A 20,239-nucleotide genomic window follows, 5' to 3' on the forward strand; every position below is an offset into this window, starting at 1 on the left:
ATGACTAAGTGTATTCACCTCCTTTAATACCAATCTTCTCACCTCTCAAAATTCTCTACCTTAAATTTAAATGAAATCCTTTGTTTTCAGTAGTACCACAATCTGTTCCCAACAAAAGGGCCAGACAGCCACTTTGCTCCAACATTCAACCTCAAGTCGGTCCAGCATTATCATTAGCCCACAAACGTCCCATACTTTCCTTCTTTTGTGTCTTTGTTCATAACACCCTCTATGTTCTTAATATCTTCTTCTCACTCCATCTAGCCTGGTGAACACAGTCCAAATACCAACTCCTCCACTAAACCTATCCTAACTCATCCACCACGTTGAAGTGATTTCTTCCATTTCTCTTATAAGATATTCATATTATGACTTTTCAAAGGGCAAAATTTAAAATCTTAACTTGATTTTAAGACAAAAAACAAGTAATCGCAATGGTCAACAAAGTCAGGTTAACTTACTCTCCTTCTTCCAGAAGATGTTTTAGGAAGATCGCTATCGTCCTAGGAATAATAAAATCAGAGCACTTTAAATGTGAGGTTCTCACTAGAAATGTAATAATAATTTTAATAAAAAGCATTTCAGAAACATTAGAAACTTTACTTTTAAAAATAGCAAAAAACAGACCATGTCAGATGATCTTTATGGCACTCGCACTTCAAAAAACCAACCATTCTTCGCCTTCCCTAAGAACGCACTAATTGCAATTATTACGAAACACAGCTGTCAGAAGCTGTTCTGTGCATTTGCTAAAGAGGAAACACACAAGCGGTTTTTAAATTTTAGTTCTTTGCCTGTAAAACCACAGAACCACTGTGCTGGTTAATGCTATGTGTCAACTTGGCTAGGCCATGATTCTCATTGGTTTGGCAGACATTATATAATCACCCTCCATTTTGTCACCTGGTGTGAGCAGGCAATCAATTGGAAAAGGGGTTTCCTTGGGGTGTGGCCGACAGCCAATATATACGGATATTCTGACAAAGCTAGTGCATGTTCTCCTCCCCCTCCCATCCCCCTCTCAATCCTGCATCCGGCTCATCTTCTTCTGACCTCCAGTTTCTGCGATGTGAGCGGGACACTTGAGCTGCAGGTTTTGGGTTCATCAGCCCCTGCAACTCAAAAAAAGCCACCAGCCTGCTGCTTGACGGACAGATTTGAAGCTTGCCAGTCTCCACAACTGCATGAGCTGTTCCCTTGAAATAAACCTCTCTCTCTATATATGTGTGTGTATATATGTATATTTACATAGACACTTCACTGGTTTTCCTCCTCTAGAAAACCCAATCTAAGACACTTGGTGCTGAGAGTGGTTCTAATGGAACGAAACTGTAAGGATGAGTTTTCTGAATTGGTTCTCAACTCTGGCTAGTCTTAAAGGCACTGATGACTCTGTCTCCGATAGTAAAGAGAATGCTGCTAATTCATGGTGAGGAGGCAACAGAACTATGAGAAATATCACCACAACCGGATCAAGTATTTGTGAGAGACAAGGCTCTGGTGACTGCATACTTGATACTTTCCTACAATTTTTGTCAAAAATAAGAAAGCTTAGTTGGTCCTACTTTCTCTAAAAAAAGTGGTAACAGAAAGGGATGTGTCCAAGGCTTCAGAGTTGCAGCTCAAGTGCTACATAAAAGACCTACAAGTTGCCACTTCTGCCCTGAAAGCCTTATTTCTTTAATAAAGGCTGATATTGTCAAAAACCAAACCAAGAGTCTTATCCAGAAAACTAGTGTACAACGCAAACTGAATTCTCAACCTGAGGGAACTGACTATGAAGAAATGGGATCCTGAAACCTGGGGTGTGGATATACAGGCAGATAATCAGGAAGCTGGGGACACTGAGCCCCTAAGTTCCACTGGATGATTCCCATTTGAAGACATTACTCCAGCTTTGTCTGCTAAGCCATCCTTCCCAGTAAAACCATTGACCATTCCACCCCCATCTCATGAGATTAACCCAGATGTGGTGTAGTATTTCTTGTCATAGTCTTGTAACTCCCACCAAGTGATTGGGCAGGAGTGTACAAATAAGGTAACTGTGGGCCTCCAAAGGGATTGGTAAATTGTGCCATCACGATGGGCTTAAAAGAGAGCCAACTCCAGAAAAGAGACAGGATATGCACACCCATGTTCACTGCAGCACTGTTTACAACAGCAAAATGATGGAAGCAACCAAGGTGCCCATCAACAGGTGAATGGATAAATTATAGTACATTCACACAATGAAATACTACGCATCAATAAAAAACAGTGATGAATCCGTGAAACATAACATGGAGGAATCCGGAAAGCATTATGCTGAGTGAAATTAGTCAGTTGCAAAAGGACAAATATTGTATAAGACCGCCATTTTAAGAAGTGGACAAATAGTTTAAACAGAGAACAGAATATTCTTTGATGGTTACGAGAGGTGGGTGGGAGGGAGGGAAGGAGAGGAGTTTTCACCAATTATATAGTAGATAAAAACTATCTTAGGTCAAGGGAAAGACAACACATAATACAAGACAGGTCAGCACAACTGGACTAAACCAATAGGCAAAGAAGCTTCCTGAAAAAACTGAATGCTTCGAAGGCCAGCACAGCAGGGGTGGGGGTTTGCGGACCATGGTTTCAGGGGACATCTAAGTCAACTGGCATAATAAAATCTATTAAGAAAACATTCTGCATTCCACTTTGGTAAGTGGCTTCTGGGGTCTTAAATACTAGGAAGCAACCATCTAAGAAGCATCAATGGGTCTCAACCCACCAGGAGCAAAGAAGAATAAAGAACACCAAAGACACAAGGTAATTATGAGCCCGAGAGACAGAAAGGACCACATAAACCAAAGACTGTATCAGCCTGAGACCAGAAGAACTAGATAGTGCCCGGCTACAACCGATGACTGCAAGAGAGAACTGCTGAGGGAGCAGGAGAGCAGTGGGATGCAGACCCCAAATTCTCATAAAAAGACTTAATGGTCTGAGACTAGAAGGACTCCAGAGGTCACGGTCCCCAGACCTTTTGTTAGTCCAAAACAGGAACCATTCCCAAAGACAACTCTTCAGACAGGGATTGGACTGGACTATGGGACAGAAAATGATACCGGTGAAGAGTGATCTTCTTGGATCAAGTAGACACATGAGACTATGTGGGCAACTCCTGTCTGGAGGGGAGGTAAGAGGGCAGAGGGGGTCAGAAGCTGGCCGAATGGACACGACAAGAGAGAGTGGAGGGACAGAGTGTGCTGTCACGTTAGGGGGAGAACAGTTAGGAGTATATAGCAAGGTGTATATAAATTTTTGTACGAGAGACTGACTTGATTTGTAAACTTAAAGCACATAAAAAAAAAAAGAAGATATTGCTGAATGACACAAGAAATCATCCTCACCACGCATTTTCGCAACCAGATCCATGTTGCAGTTGCTGTCAAGTGCCCTGGAGTTGGTTCCAACTCACAGCAACCCCATATACAACGGAAAGAAACACCGTACGGTCCAGCACCATCCTCACAATCATTGCTATACTCGAGCCCATTGTTGCTGCCACTGCGTCAATCCATCACATTGACAATCTTCCTCTTTTTTGCTAACACTTTACTTCACCAAGCATAATGGCCTTCTCCAGGGATTAGTCCCTCCTGATAACATGTTCAAAGTACATGAGACAAATTCTCACCATCGTCACTTCTAAGGAGCATTCTGACTGTATTTCTCCCTGACAGACTTGCTCATTCTTCTGACAGTCCATTGTATATTCAATATGCTTCACCAACACCATAATTCAAGGATATCAATTCTTCTTTGGTCTTCCTTGTTCACTGCCCAGCTTTCACATGCATATGAAGTAACTGAAAACACCATGGGTTGAATCAGGCACACCTTAGTCCTCAAAGTGACGTCTATGCTTTTGAACACTTTTTTATAGCAGAATTGCCCAATGCAAGGTGTCATATGATTTCTAGACTGCTGCTTCCATGCGCATTGATTGTAGACCCAAGTAAAATGTAATCCTTGACAACTTCAATCTTTTCTCTGTTCATCATGTTGCTTATTGGTCCAGTTGTGAGGATTTTTGTTTTATGTTGAGGTGTAATCCATACAGGAGACTGTAGTATTTTTCATCAGTGTTTCGAATCCTCTTGACTTTCAGCAATGAAGGTTGTATCATCTGCATATCCCAGGTTGTTAACAAGCCTTCCTCCAATCCTGATGCCCCGTTCTTCATATAGTCTAGCTTCTTGTATTATTTACTCAACATACACGCTGAGCAAGGGTGGTGAAAAAATAAAACCTCAATGCACACCTTTCCTGACTTTAAACCTCACAGTATCTTCTCGTTCTATTCCAACAACTGTCTTTTGGTCTATGCACACATTCATCATGGGTACAAATAAGTGTTCTGGAATTCCCATTGTTCGCAATGTTATCCATAATTTGTTATAATCCATATAGTCAAATGCCTTCGCATAGTCAACAAAACACAAGTAAACATCTTTCTGATATTCTCTGCTTTCAGCCAAGATTCCCCAGACGTCTGCAATGATATCCCTCATTCCACAACCTCTTCTGAATCTGGCTTGAATTTCTGGCAGTTCCCTGGAGACATACTACTGCAGTACTAGCAATTATCAATTCATCTTGATTGCATCTTTGGTGAATTCCAGACTGCAGGAGTTGGTAAAAATCAATTTCTTCGTCTTTGGCATTAATGCATTGTGTGTTAAATCTGAATGATAATCCTTCTGATCATTAAGGTTGCGTGTCAACCTGGCTGGGCCATGATTCTCACTGGTTTGGCAGTTATGATGTAGTCTGGCAGCTGTATAATGATGTGATCACTTCCATGATGAGGTCTGATATAATGTGATCTCACCTCCATAATGGGATCTGCTGTAAGTAGCCAATCAGTTGAAAATCAATTTCCTTGGTGGTGTGACCTGCATAGAATGTAAGTGGACTCTCTGGCAGGGCTCACAGGCTTTTGCTTTCTCTGGTCTTTTATAGCAGAAAACTGCCAGACCACCAGTTCTTGGGACTTGAGCTAGCAGCTTACCTGTCGTCTTGTCTGCTGATTTTGGGATTCACTGATCTTCGCTGTCCGTGAGCAATAATAGCCCTGCCAATGTTGGGTTCACCAGCCCCTGTGGCTACGTGAATCAGGAGAGGCCTCTAACCTGACGCATGGACTTGGGACGTTCCAGCCTCTACAATTGTGTGAGCCTTTTCCTTGACATCAGTCTCTCTCTATATATATATTCATATGCTTTCCTGGTTTTGCTTCTCTAGAGAACTCAGTCTAAGACAGTTGTGTTAACTGGTCTTCCTTGTAGGCATATGGGTTATTGTCCTATCACTGACAGTGTTGTACTTCATGATGGATCTTCAAATGTGTTCTTTTTGACGATGAATCCAACACCATTCTTCTTCATCACTCCCAGCATAGTAGACCATGTGACTGTCTGACTCAAAATGGCCAATACCAGTCCATTTCAGCTCACTAATGCCTAGGACATGGATCTTTATGCATTCCATTTCATTTCTGGCAACTTCCAATTTTCCCAGATTTGATCCAGCTTACAGACCAACAATCCTTAGAATGAAGGGGAGGCCACATACCCTTAAGGAAGTACTCCACCACAAGGCCAAATATATATACTGTTAATCTTTCTCCCAGCCTTCTCCAAAGGGATCTACCACCTTTCATGAGAGTGACTGTTCACTGGAGAAATGCAAATAATCACACTTTTTGAGGATTACTGGACACTGGCTCTGAACTGACACTAATTCCAGGACACTCAAAACATCACTGTGGTCCACCAGAGTGGGGGTATGTGGAGGTCAGGTTATTAATGGAATCTTAGCTCAGGTCCATCCCACAGTAGGTCCAGGGGGTCCATGAACCCATCCTGTAGTGATTTCTCCAATTCTGGAATGCATAATTGGAACAGACATACAGCAACTAGCAAATTCTCACACTGGATCCTTGGCAAGTGGAGTAAGGGCTGTTATGGCAGGAAAAGCCAAGTACAAGATATCAGAACAGCACATACGCAGGAAAATAGTATACCAAAAGCAGTACTGAATTCCTGGAGGGATTGGCAAGATCAGGCCTTGAATAATGCAGAGGTGGTGATTCCCACCACCACCCTATTCAACCTGCCTATTTGGCCTGTGCAAAAAAATAAATGGATCTCCAAGAATGAAGTGGATTCATATAAATTTAACCAGATGGTGATTCCAACTACAGCTGCTGTTCCAGATGTGGTTTCCCTGCTTGAACAAATTAATACCTCTCCTGGTACCTGTAATACAGCTATTGATCTGGCCAATTCCTTTTTCTCGATTCTGGCTTCAAAGGAACACCAGAAGCAGTTTGCCTTTAGCTGGCAAGGCCATGAATACACCTTCCGTATCCTACCTCAGGGGTTTATCAACTCTCCAGCCCTATGGCATAATTTACTCCACAGGGACCTTGATCGCCTTTTGCTTCCACAACACTTCACACTGGTCCATTACATTGAGGACATGCTGATTAGTCCTAGTAAGGAAGAAGTATCAATGACTCTAGACTTATTTATAAGACATCTGCGTGCTAGAGAGTGTGAAATTAATCCCACAAAAATTCAGGCACATTCTTCCTCTGTGGAATTTCTAGAGGTCCAGTGGCGTGGACATACCAAGAAATTCTTTCTAAAGTGAAGGATAAGATATTGCATCTGGCCCCTCCAACAACTAAAAAGGAGTCACAATGCCTAGTGGGTCCCTTTAGATTTCTGAGGTACCATATCCCTCATCTGGGTGTGCTACTCTCGCCTATTCATCAAATGGCTCAAAAAAGCTGCTAGTTTTGAGTAGGGCCCAGAACACGAGAAGGCCCTTCAACAGGTTCAGGCTGCCGTGCAAGCTACTCTGCCACTTGGGCCATATGATTCGGCAAATCCAATGGTTCTTCAAGTGTCAGCAGCAGAAAGAGATACTGTTGGGACTCTTTGCCAGGCCCCTATTTGTGAATCACAGCACAGACACTTAGGATTTTGGAGCAAAGCCCTGCAATTCTCTGCAGATAACCACTCTCCTTGTGATAAACAGCTTTTGGCTTGTTACTCCTGGGCCTTAGAGACTGAATATTTAACCATGGGCCACCATTCACCATGTGACCTGAGCTACCTATCAATTACTGGGTGTTGTCTGATGCACAGGGTCATAAAGCCAAACACGCACATCAACCCTCCATCATTAACACGAGTTGGAATCACCATCTGGTTAAAGGCAGGACTTAAAGGCGCAAGTAAGTTACATGAGGAAGTGGCCCAAATGCTCATGGTCTCTACTCATGTCACATTACCTTCCCTCTCTCGGTCTGTACCTATGGCCTCAAGGGGAGTTTCTTAGTATCTGCTGACTCAGGAAGAGAAAATTCATGCCTGATTAACAGATGGTTACACGCGATATGTAGGCACCACCCAAAAGTGGGCAGCGGCAGCACTGCAGCCCCTTTCTGGGACCTCCTTGAAGGACAGTGGTGAAGGAAAATCCTTCCAATGGGCAGAACTTCAAGCAGGCACCTGACTGTTCACTTTGCTTGGAAGAAGAATGACCAGATGTGCAACTGTATACTGATTCCTGGACTGTGGCCAACGGTTTGAATGAATGGTCAGGGAGTTGGAAGGAACGTGACCGGAAAACTATAGAAATTCACCTATTATATACACATTCTAATTTCAACATAAATTAGCATTAAAATCAGTGAACTCTACCCACAGTTCGTGTAGAAGCTGACACTATATTGTTTTTAATGACTATCCTTCCTGACACTCCACACCAGTCTGATTATGTGTGGTATTAAACAACACCCCTGGTATCTGCCCATGTACTTACACTTCAGTACCATCTTGAGTATAAGACTTTGGAGTACTTGAAACACGGTCAAGTTTATTAATTTTCAATTACGTTTAAACCCAATACGTAGATGTTGGTTTTACAAACAGTATTTCCAAGGTACCTTCTATGACACAGCTTTGTCTAGCCAAAATTTGCAAGAATATGTTCCATTCCTAAAGGTACTAATTTAAATATATTCTATTTACTTGATAACAATTATTACCTACTGATCTTTATAATTCTAAAAAAAAATTTTTTCTTTCAAACGCCCTATTTTCACAGTTCAGTGTAAACAGCAAGAATTAATACATTAGGGAGCCAACATTTTCTACTGCACTCATCATTTTTAGGTTACCATTTGAGATGAACGAAAATCATTATAAAACTGACAAACTTCATACCAAATCCTCGGCATTTTGCTCATCATTTTCAGACGTGTTAGTAAGTTCTGAGATATTTGTACAATCTTGATTCCTGAAAAGCAATTATTCACTTTTTTAATAGCAGGTAGAATTAAGTTACCTGTTTCCAAGGATTCAAAATACACATTAAAATGTAAACAGTTTCCCACCCTATGCACACTCATTTTAAGCAAGGGGATGCCAGGTTTTGACTCAACCCTCTGTGGAAATAACTGACCATCTTTAAATCCTAATTCAGAATCTTGAGAGTTAAGTTTATCTCAGTTAAGTGTATATTTGAAAATTAAACTGGTAATCCACAAAAACGTATGTGTGGCCTTAACTGAAAAAAATTACATGGATGAGTCTTCCTAAGTGTCGTCACTAGCAATATTCATATAATAAAAAATAGCTACCAGAAAAGGCTGATTTGAGAAAAAAAAGAGAGAAGGAAAAAAGTAGATATTACAGCGAATGATATTTTAACCTTACTGTGTACACAGAAGAATGTTAAAGTAGGAATGTCTGGTCATAGAAGAGATGAAAATGGGTATGTTCTTCCTGAAGGAGAAAATAAGAAGGTTCTGCAGAAGGGGTGACTAAGACAGAATCCTCCAGATTTCAGTCACCACATGAAAGTGAGACAGAATGGTACTAGACAATCCCATGTTTTTGGTGATATGATGAAAATTACATCTTTTTTATGAACTATTTTCTCAAATACATGATTCGTGTAAGGAATTTTTAAAGCTACAAAAAAGGGGGCTTTCAAAGCCAAACAACAAAGCTCATAAACGTTAAAAAAAAAAAAAAAAAAAGACTGAGGCTGAGTGATTTGCCCAAAGTCACAAAGAACGCTTACTAGAACAGGTTAGGTGGGAACTGGAGCCTCAATTTCTAAGTCAGTTTTCACTCTACTGCTCCACATTGATTTCCCAATGCAATAAAATGTATGAAATAGTCATAAGAGAACAAATACTTTCATAGGATACGATCCAAGATAAAGCTCAATCTCATCATAAGAGACCATCTGACAAACCCAAATTAAGTATGCTCTACATACTGGTGTAGTGGTTAAGAGCTCAGCTGCTAACCAAAATGTAGGCAGTTTAAATCTACCAGCCGCTCTTTGGAAACCCTATGGGGCAGTCCTACTCTGTCCCATACATACGGTCACCATGAGTCAGAAGCAGCTTGATGGCACCTATCAACAACAAAATAAGTGACCAACACTCTAAAAATGGTGAGGTCATGAAAGAGCAGGGAATACAATGGAGAAGACTAAGAAAACACTAAATGCAATGGGGATTCTGGACTGAATCCTGACACAGAAAAAGGATGTCAGTGTAAAAAATTCAAATAAGATCTACACCCCATTTAGGTTCACGTCTTAATATTTTCTTAAGTGTACCACAGTCACATAAAATATTACCATAAGGGGAGGCTGGGTGAAGAGTACATGGCAACTCTCCTACAGTATAAAATTATTTCAAAGCTTATAAAAAGCAAAAAAAAAAAATTAAATTTTCAATTCCTCATTCCTTTACTGAAATTATAATCACAATTAACATACAAAGAAATATAATTCAGAGAGTAAAAAGTAAAATCTGGATGGCTGTTGAAGAGTACAACACGCATAATCACTTTTCCCACATCTATTATGTGAGGTCACTTACTTGATAAATTTTAAAAGTTGGTCAGTTATCTTCTTAGCTGATTTTGCAATTACACTCTCAGGTTCATTAAATGTTCTCGCATTATGTTCGATGTATCTTACTTCCCAAACTAATGCAGACAGCCTCCTTCAAAAAATAAAGTAGGCAATTTAGGTCTTAGAAAATGAAGATACAGAAACTAAGTAAAAAAGTAAATTTTTCTTAACATACTATGTTAATTAAAACCAGCACGATCAATTAAACCGTAAATACAAAGTTATCATGAACAAGCTTCTAATGCTGTGAACTTGATCATAATCATAAGCAATTATACTGGACATCGAACTGCTAGAAGATACATTTAAGAACCGTAAGTCTATCAAATCACTTTATCACATACAGGAAGTCAACACAGCAGCCTTCCTTTTCAAACTGCCTATAGCCACCTTTTGAAGATGCTGAGACCCAATGAAGAAAATGTGTTAAAATACCATCAATTCTAATAAAAAGGTCAATCTCGCTATAAACTGGCTAAGCAGTTTCTGATTCTGATGTACATTCCCATGTTCACCTACTGTGATAAATTATACTGATCATGTATGTGGACTCTGGCAGTCTGTTTTGTGTAATGGTGATTTCTCAGTGTAATTTAATTATAAATAATAAACTACCATCAACTGGTATGGTAACAAATCATTAGGAATAGGACATTTTATAGTTACCAGTGTTCCAAAAGCCAGAGGTTAAAAGTTGATGCCTCTGGAGAATAAATCTTTCATCAAAGGCCAGAGGCCACTTGTTAACTAAACTGGAATTTATTTTTAAATGGAGAAGTTAAACAGGAATATTAACATATGAATAAAACATTTAGCTTCTTATCACTTAGCATAATTTGGCAGAAAAATAGACCACTACAGATTGAGGATCAAGACCTGTTATTTTATTTCATGACTGGTTTGATCCCCACCTACTCACAGGCATCGAACGTGACAATGTCTGACACACAGGACCAAGAAATTACTACCATGAAAGAAGAGAAGGAAACAGAAAATGTTAATCATTAATCAGCCCCACCCACCCACTAGTACCATCGACCAACCACTACCTCTCTCTGTTTACTTTGTATGGCCAGTGTCTTTTCAAACCGCTTACTGAAAGTAGCTTTCACTAACCTGTAAAATCGATTAACAAGCCTCATTCGAATTGTGTAAAGATCAGTCGGATAAGCTACTACTGTACAGTACTTTGGGTAGGTACATAGATCAACTGGGCCTGCAAAAGCTGCTGCTATATCTGTTAGGGCAGAAGAGATTTTAATCAGTAAATTCATGACCTCTAAATGATATTTCTCTATAAATCATTCATAAAATAGAGCTAAATGAAATGTAACAGGCTAAACCAAAAGGTAACGAATAGATAACATAATAAACAACAACTACAATTATGCTGTTTTAAAATGCTTTTGTGGATAAGAAAATCTAAGTATAAAACTTTTCACCCTAATAAAACTTACCAAGATTCAAGAGTTGATCTATGCCACTGATAATTCGTTCACATTCTTCATCTCTTGATTTCTGACCCCATTCACCATCTTGCGGCTTGTAGAGCAATTTCTCTAGCTCATCTGAAGTGACAGAAATACTAGCTCCTAATTCTTCAGGTGGATCAACTAGGAATTCCATCAAAAAGGTAGGACCAAAGGAGGGGGAGGGATCAAACCAAAAAATGAATGCACACTCTATTTAAATTCAATGTTCAAAGGTCATAAATTAGGTTACTTGCATAGCTAAAAATATAGTTCAAATTTCTAACTTTGAAAATTATCAATTCCAACTAGCAAAATGTTTATTGAGTACCAGCACAATCTGTCTACCTACCCTAATAAAATTAACATTGCGTTTGCCATCATTAACACACTTTAAGTTACTTCTCAGAGTCAAACTCAACCCAGAGGCATCTGAAGAAAACACTGATCAAATGTGAACATAAAAAAAAAATTTAACACAACATATAACCAAAAATTAATTTTAAAGAAAGTCAATACAACAGGGGTGAAATAATACCAACATAACAAATGGCTAATTTCCTTAATTTAACAGAGCTCTTTTTTTTCAAAGGAAGCAGGGGAGAATTAAAAAAAAAAAAAAGGAGAAAAGTAAGCAGATTATCTAAGAAAGCAATCCAAAGATAAGTACTAAAAGCCAGTAAACATACCAAAGAAAGATTCGCTCTCATTAATTAACAAAGGCAACATATCCCTGGGTTGTCCTTTTTACTTCTTAGATTGCCAAATTGATAATATTCCGTATTGGCAAACACATGGAAACAGGAATTCTCATATTCAGTTGGTAGGATTATAAATTGGTGAAAAATTTTTGGAAAACAATTCAGCAATAGTAAAACATGTAATGTACTGTAGCCCGCTGAGTTCACTGCTAGGAAATGCCCCACAGTTATACTGACAAGTGTAGCAAGATACGTGAGAGTGTTTACTGCAGCAGTTTATGAGAGCAAAGGTGGACAAAAAAAAAAGATACTATTTGTGTGAACATCAAAAAAGAATGTATATGTGTACTGCTATTTTTATAACTAATTCTTCTAAAAGTAATCCTAGGAAACCAAACAGTGGTTATCTTGTGAAGAGACTCAGCAGTGTTCATGCAGGGGTTTAGGGAGTAGGGGATGGTAGAAGGGAATGACTTTAGTTTTAATTCTACCCTTCCCTACTGTGTATACTTTAGTACTTGTACTTTACTACAGTTATTTAAAAATAAACTTAAGATGCTTTTTTTAAAACCAGTGATAAATTTGCCATGATTTTCTAGAACTATATAAAAGTTATTTAATAGCTCTACTACTATCTTAAAGACTGATTCTATAAAATAATTGATTTAGGGCACTAAACTAGCACCTGAAACCAAAGAGAAAGTAATATAATAAGCAAAATAAAGCAATTGAAATGAATTTATTTAAAAAGCCAGTATTTACACTAAAACGAACTGATACAGAAATAAATGATAAGAGCTCTCCTTCAAATGAGTCTTAGGATGCCCCTAAGTGACAAAAATAACATGAATTGTTCATTTTATGGTGCCACTTCACAAGAATTAACACAAATGAACGGTTAACTTTCCCCAAGCCAAGTCAAATTCAATCTAGGTAAAAAAGGGGTCTTTAGCTCAAAATATTTTAGTCAGTCAAATATCAGTCCAATACACAGGTAAGTAAAGTCATCTACTGTGGTTAACTAAAGAGTACTATTTTCCAACGCAGGGACCGGGACAATAGGAAAACATCATTAGAACAGCTTAAAACTGACTAAATGGTAAAAGAATGCATATGGGAGCTTTTCCTCTTAAAAATCAATTACTCAAAATTCCTATGAACATGTTATATGAAGTGTTTAAGTTGCTTAAATTTTTTTGTGAATGCTCTCTTACCCTCAATGTTTTCATCTACTAGAACTATGTAGTCTTATTTTTAGCTGGGTGAGAGAAAGATGTGACAGTCTGCTTCTGTAAAGATTGAAAAGAAAAAATTTTTTTTTTTTTTTTTTTTAAAGATTACAGCCTTGGAAACCCTATGGGGGCAGCTCTAGTCTGTGCTATGGGGTCACTAGGAGTCACAAAATTTTAAAGCCTGTATGGTAGGTGATTCCTATAGCTGATAATTCATGTTCCTACAAAGAAAAAAGATTTCAATACTATTTTCCGCAATAACAGAAATAGTGGAAAAAGATATACTTCCACCCTAAAAAACAAAAAGAAATTTTTTTAATTTTTGCACTTCTTTTTTACTCCACAGTTATGTCTTCGACAGTTTATTTAAAGAAAAGGCAAATAGGTGGTACTAGCAGGCAGTATAACAAAGTGCTAAAACAATGGTTGTCATCTGAATTCAAATCACGACTACATCACCTAAAACCAGTATGATGTTAAGCAAGTATTTAACCTGTCTCAATTTCCCCACCTGCAAAACAGGGATAGTAAAAGCATGTACCCCAAAAGATTGCTCAGAGATTTTAGGTACAGGTAGGGCATTTAGAACACTGCAAAGCACAAAGCAAATGCTCAATCGTTACCTAGGATTTTTTTTTTTGGTTTCCAGACAAGATGGACTAACAGACTGGGTATACCATCCATCCAGAAACAACCAAAACGAGACAAACTATACAAAACTATGGTTTTCAAGACACTGGACATGGAGTAACCAAGGACAGGTATCCCAAAGAAATCGAAACGAAATGAGGTGGGCTCTCTGACTGCAAGAGCCGCCTGGTACAGGAAAAAAGAACCCAGGTGGTACCAGGCTGATTCCCTAAGGTAAACAGACAAAGTGACACAACTGTGTCCAGAGAAAAAAAGTAGCTAGAGTTCACAGAACAGAATGCTGGAGAGGAGAGAGGTGCAGAGAGATAGTAGAATACCAGAGATTTGCAAAGAGTCTTGTTCAAAAATTCAGCTGAGTACTGATTAACACGTGCATGTGAAAAAATGATCGGAACTCAGGAAAAAGAACCAAATTAAAGAATTAACGGTAATGAGACTTGGTACCCAAAAGAGCCAGTAATACTGCCTGTTCCAACCAGCCTGACTGGAAAACTTTATGATTCACAGAGCACTGGATAAAGTATATAAAGTGTCTTGCCTCAGTAGTAGGGAATCATTAACCCTAGACTGAGCATTGCTCCAGTTCTACCTAACAAATCTTAAAAGCAAGGCCCAAAAGGATAAAACTGTTGCCAAGTGACTTGACCATCACAGACATACAAAAATATCCATCACCCAGCAATGTAAAATTTATAATAGCTAATACCAAAAATTACAAGGCATGCAAAGAATCTGCAAAATAAGACCCATAATGAAGAGAAAAATGAATTAACTGAAACCAACCAGAACAGGCACAAATGTTAGAAAAATCAAAGAGCTAACACTTCAAACTCACTAGCATGGTTTTAATTGAAAAAACAAAAATTGGAAAAAAGAATTGGCAAGGATGTTGAAAAATAACAAACCTTATACACTGCTACTAGGAACGTAAAATGGTGCAGCTGGCTTTGGAGAATAGTCTAGCGGTTCCCCAAAATGTTAAACATAAAGTTACCACATGACCCAACGATGCAGCTCCTAGGTATACATCCAAGAGAAATAAAAACATCTGTCCATACAAAAACTTATGCATGAATGTTCACAGCAGTATTATTTATAACCAAAAAGTGGAAACCACCCAAATATGCTCGTTAGCTGATGAATGGATAATAAAACATGATAAACCCATAAAATGTAATACTACTGATGGATAAAAATATTCACTGATACATGCTACAACATGGAAGAACCTTGGAAACATTACTCTCAGTCAAAGAAGCCAGACACAATACGTCACATATGGTATGATTCCTTTTACGTGAAATGTCCAGAATAGGCAAATCTATGGAGTCAAAAAGTAGATCAATGGTTGCCTAGAACTGGGGTTTGGAGAGACTGGAGACAGCTAAAGGAGTGCAAAGTTTCTTCGTGGAGTGATGAAAATATTCCAAAATTGACTGTGGTAATGGTTGCACAATCCTGTAAATACACTAAAAGCACTTTCACTGGTTAAAATTTATAGTATATGAATAACATCTCAGTAAAGCTGTTTAAGAGTCCCTGGATGGTACAAACGGTTAACAAGTTTGGCTGCTAACTGAAAAATTTGAGATACTTCTGGGTATATCTGTACCTCCAAATAAAGACCAGGCAATGAACTTCAAAAAAAAAAAAAAATCTATCCATTGTAAACCCTATAGAGGACAGTATTACTCTGACACACATGGGGTCATCCTGAGTCAGAAACCACTTGAGGGCAACTGGTTTTTAAACCTATTAAAAAATGGTAAGTAACTTTGAAGTGTGGCGTCTGGGGTCTTAAATGCCAACAAGTGGCCATCTAAGATGCATCAATTGGTCTCAACCCACCTGGATCAAAGGAGAATGAAGAACACCAAGGTCACACAATAACTAAGAGCCCAAGAGACAGAAAGGGCCACATGAACTAGAGAGTTACATCATCCTGAGACCAGAAGAACTAGATGGTGCCCGGCCACAACCGATGACTGCCCTGACAGGGAGCACAACAGAGAAACCCTGAGGGAGCAGGAGATCAGTGGGATGCAGACCCCAAATTCTCATAAAAAGACCAGACTTAATGGTCTGACTGAGACTAGAGGAATCCCAGCGGTCATGGTCCCCAAACCTTCTGTTGGCCCAGGACAGGAACCATTCCTGAAGACAACTCATCAGACATGGAAGGGACTGGACAGTGGGTTGGAGAGAGATGCTGATGAAGAGTGAGCTACTTCTATCAGGTGGACACTTGAGACTGTGTTATCATCTCCTGTCTGGAGGGGAGATGGGAGAGTAGAGAGAGTCAGACACTGGCAAAACAGTCAAGAAAGGAGAGACTGGAAGGAGGGAGCGGGCTGACTCATTAGGGAGAGAGTAAATGGAAGTATGTAGTAAGGTGTATGTAAGTTTATATGTGACAGACTGACTTCATTTGTAAACTTTCACTTAAAGCACAATAAAAATTATTTTTAAAAAAACCGGTTAAGTAATGGAGGTGGGTGCACAACTAATGCCCAAAAAAACGAACCATGGTTCCATGAAGAACTTGCTAATTGCAGGGCTGGGCAGGGAAAGTACAAGGTGAGCCTTGATCTTCTCATGTTGCCAGGAATTAAGAAAATGCTCAAGAAATTATGGGGGAAAAAAAGGTCAAACAATACAGGAGACAACTTGCAGGGGCACCCAATGGCCAAATCTGTAACAATTTGAACAACAAAATAAATAACGATAGCAACTGAGTATAACAGAATCTGAGTGTACACTAAGTAAATGAATAAAGGAGAGGCTCTTTCTTAAATGAGTACTCCAAATAATAAATGAAGAAATGATGGAAATAAAAAACCAGTATTTGACATACACCACACTAGTAATTATTTCAGCCAAGAATCATCAATGGATGCTAAAATTGCCATCACCCACCAGAAGCTAGAAGAGGGGCACAGAACAGATTCTCCCTGTGAGCCCTGAGAAGGAACAAACTCAGCAGACACCTTGATTACAGAGTTCTGGCCTCTAAAACTGTGAGAGAATAAATTCACTGTCTTAAGCCACCGAATTTCTGGTGATATATTATGGCAGTGCTAGGAACTAACACAACTCTTTAAGTGATTTCAGTGATTTGTAAGAACCTACACAACTAAAAAAAAAAAAAAAAAATTTTTTTTTTTTTTTTTTATGCAACTGTAACAGAGCCCTGGTGGCACAGTGGTTAAGAGCTTGGCTGCTAACCAAAAAGATAGCAAGCAGTTTGAATCCACCAGCCACTCCTTGGAAACCCTATGGGGCTATTCTACTCGTCCAACAGGGTTACTATGAGTTGGAATCGACTCAACAGCAATGGGTTTTTATACAACTGTAAAAGGAGACCTGCTGGTGCAGCACTTAAGCCCTCAGCTGCTAACACCAAAAGGTCAACAGTTCGAAGCCACCAGCTACTCCGCCAGAGAAAGATGTGACAGTCTGCTTCCATAAAGATTACAGCCTTGGAAACTCTATGGCGCAGTTCTACTCTGTCCTATAGGTTCGCTAGGAGTCAGACTGGACTTTATGGTAACGGGTTATACAACTGTAAACAGTAGTTAAAAACACTGGGTGGAGCTAAATGACTGGGGTTCCCATCCAAGTTCCTCCCCTTTCTAGGTGTATGACTAATTAATTTTAAAAGCTTAGTAGTAAAAAAATGGAAGCAAAGATATAGAGTACCCTTTCAAAGAGTTTAGCACAAGACAGAAATTGTCCAGTGACTGAAATGCCCAATAAAATTAAATGAAAGGTGTTTCAAGGTACTGCAAAACCAAAACCACTGTCATCAAGTCGATTCTGACTTATAATGACCATAAAGGACAGAACAGAACTGCCCCCCAGCGTTTCCAAGGAGCAGCCGGTGGATTCGAACTGCTGACCTTTTGGTTAGCAGCTGAGCTCTTAACCACTGCACCATCAGGGCTACTAGGGTACTGAAGACCTATTCAAAATTGACCATATTAAGGAAGAAGGAAACTAAAATTGATGAAGACATGAGGTCAAGTATTAAGTTTCAAGTCCTTCAGAAAGTAGAAAGCAGTAGGAATGCAAAAGCATTGAAGGAAAGGCTGGCTTCAGAACACAGACATCCATTTCTCAGAAGAAAGGAACAGACAACCCACGTAAAGCAGGAGACATATCGAAGCGCCATCTTTTTTGAAGGAAGAACAAGGGTAACAGAGTAAGGATGAGGAAAAGCAAGCGGAGGCCAAAGGAAGGAAATGGATGAGAGTTTAAATGAAAAATGACAGCAGGCTGCTGAAATACACCATCAAGCTGGACTCTCAGGACATGAATTAACAAGCCAGATACACACAATTCCGTTGACTTCTATTAGGAAAGCTCACAGTTGCTGTAATAATCCAAAACCTTTTATGAAAGAACACAAATGTGCTGTATGTGTACTATTAAAACATAAAACTGAAAATTACATAAAGATAAAATATTTTCACCTAGGTAACAATTTTACATACCATTATCAGGAATCGGTTCCATGTCCCATGGACTAAGTTTTTCAATTTCAGTATTGTCCCATCTGATAAACCCAAAAGAAAAAGTTTGGTTAGCCTTTCATAAGGACAAATTGTGGCTAACAGATAGGTTAACAAGCGCAAACAAAACGGCAGAAAATGTGAAAATCAACCAGACTGCAGCAGTGAAATTTTAAATACTAATGGTAATTTTTTAAAGATACACTATAAGCAGCATAAAAGATGTATGGCAGGGTCAAAGCAAAACCAGAAATCCTGTGGGGCCAGTACCCAGGGCAAGTGAAGAACAAAGCCCTAGACAAAATGCCAAGGCATTGAGCATCACGCTTCAAAATGTGGACTTTATTCCATAGTCTAGAGAAGGACATCAAAGTTTTTTTTTTTTTGAGCAAGAGAAATAAGAAAGTATGTTTCTGACAGTTTTAGGCAGAGGAAATATTAAGAGGCTACAGAAGTAGTTTCAGTAAAGAGGGGTGCATCTGAAGCTAGGGGAGCACTCAAGGCATGTCCGGATGACATTTCAGAGCTCATTTCACCTGAAATGTCTTAGTTATTCATACCACAATCTGCCACACCAAAAAATGTTTGTAGATGACTGTTTTTCATCTGTATACAAACCTAACAATGTAACACTGGAAATGACTATCAGGATACTGTGGTTGATAGGGCTCTTGACTTAATACTGTTCCAAACCACCAAGCATCGTCAATTATAGAGCGGAATCTGTCACCTATAAGACAAATGATAAACTCTGAGACATCTATTTGCTAACATCTGACAACCATTAACATTTTTAATCTATAAGATACCACAATGCAGGTATCCCCCACTTTTTGAAAGTTTGCTTTACGCCATTTTTTTTTTGAAAGACCTACCTTTTCACTAACCAAAAGAAATCCGAAGACAATTTTCACTTTTACAGAAAAAGGCAAAAGACAGAAATAGCATTCAGCATTTATTTTGCAGTGAGCCGTTACAGAGGCAGCGCACACCCTGGGCAGCAAGCGCAGCCCCACGTGCCACTGCCAGCTAGGCTACTAGGACCGCAGCCACCTCCCAGTGTGCTCGCTGCCCGCGCTATGGTGGTAAGTGGAGCCGGACTGCACATACACTCTCTCTACTTCACACAGGCTGTGTGTTCATTGTAGCAGTCCTGCTTTTACCATATGTTAGTGTTATTTTAGGTTTTATGTGTTATTTGGTATGATCTCGTAGGTTACTTTTTGGGTCTGGGAATACTCAAAAAAATTTTCCCGTATGAACTAATGGTAATTGTTTCTTTGCTTTACACCATTTCAGCTTATGGAAAGTTTCACAGAACGGTCTACTTTCAGATAGCAGGGGAATCCTGTACAAGCAAAACAAATCAAAGTATATTTTTATATTAAACGAGTCATCCTTCCCTGCTCCCTGACGGTCTTGTGTTACAATAGACATAATAAAGGATATAATATTGCACTCAGCAATTTAGCACTGAAGGTACGTAGCCATAAAACATAACAGAACAAAATGCTTTATGACTAGGTTTTGTTAAGAGAATAAAATGGTTTATGACTAGGTTTTGTTAAGAGAATAAAAGGGTTTATGACTAGGTTTTGTTATACAGATGGTCCAAAAACCTACCCCCACATAAGTTAAATTACTTTTACAATATGAAGCAAAGACCAAAGTTTAACACAAGTTGTATCTTTTACAAT

General features: G+C 39.0%; 1 protein-coding gene across 3 annotated transcripts in view; it reads right to left on the reverse strand.

Moving 5' to 3' along the window:
• BRWD1 (bromodomain and WD repeat domain containing 1) overlaps positions 1–20,239 on the reverse strand; it is a 134,249-nt gene that overhangs the window by 30,667 nt on the left and 83,343 nt on the right. For all 3 annotated transcript variants that reach the window (XM_049874858.1, XM_049874857.1, XM_049874859.1), the window contains 7 exons: positions 19,161–19,272; positions 18,525–18,586; positions 11,436–11,591; positions 11,095–11,215; positions 9,944–10,069; positions 8,268–8,340; positions 462–503 (listed from right to left, as the gene is read on the reverse strand). In XM_049874858.1, coding sequence (XP_049730815.1) covers positions 462–503; positions 8,268–8,340; positions 9,944–10,069; positions 11,095–11,215; positions 11,436–11,591; positions 18,525–18,586; positions 19,161–19,272 — 692 coding nt within the window. The remainder of the gene's footprint in view (positions 1–461; positions 504–8,267; positions 8,341–9,943; positions 10,070–11,094; positions 11,216–11,435; positions 11,592–18,524; positions 18,587–19,160; positions 19,273–20,239) is intronic.

This window comes from Elephas maximus, chromosome 2 (genome assembly GCF_024166365.1).
Source record: "Elephas maximus indicus isolate mEleMax1 chromosome 2, mEleMax1 primary haplotype, whole genome shotgun sequence".
Lineage (NCBI taxonomy): Eukaryota > Metazoa > Chordata > Mammalia > Proboscidea > Elephantidae > Elephas > Elephas maximus.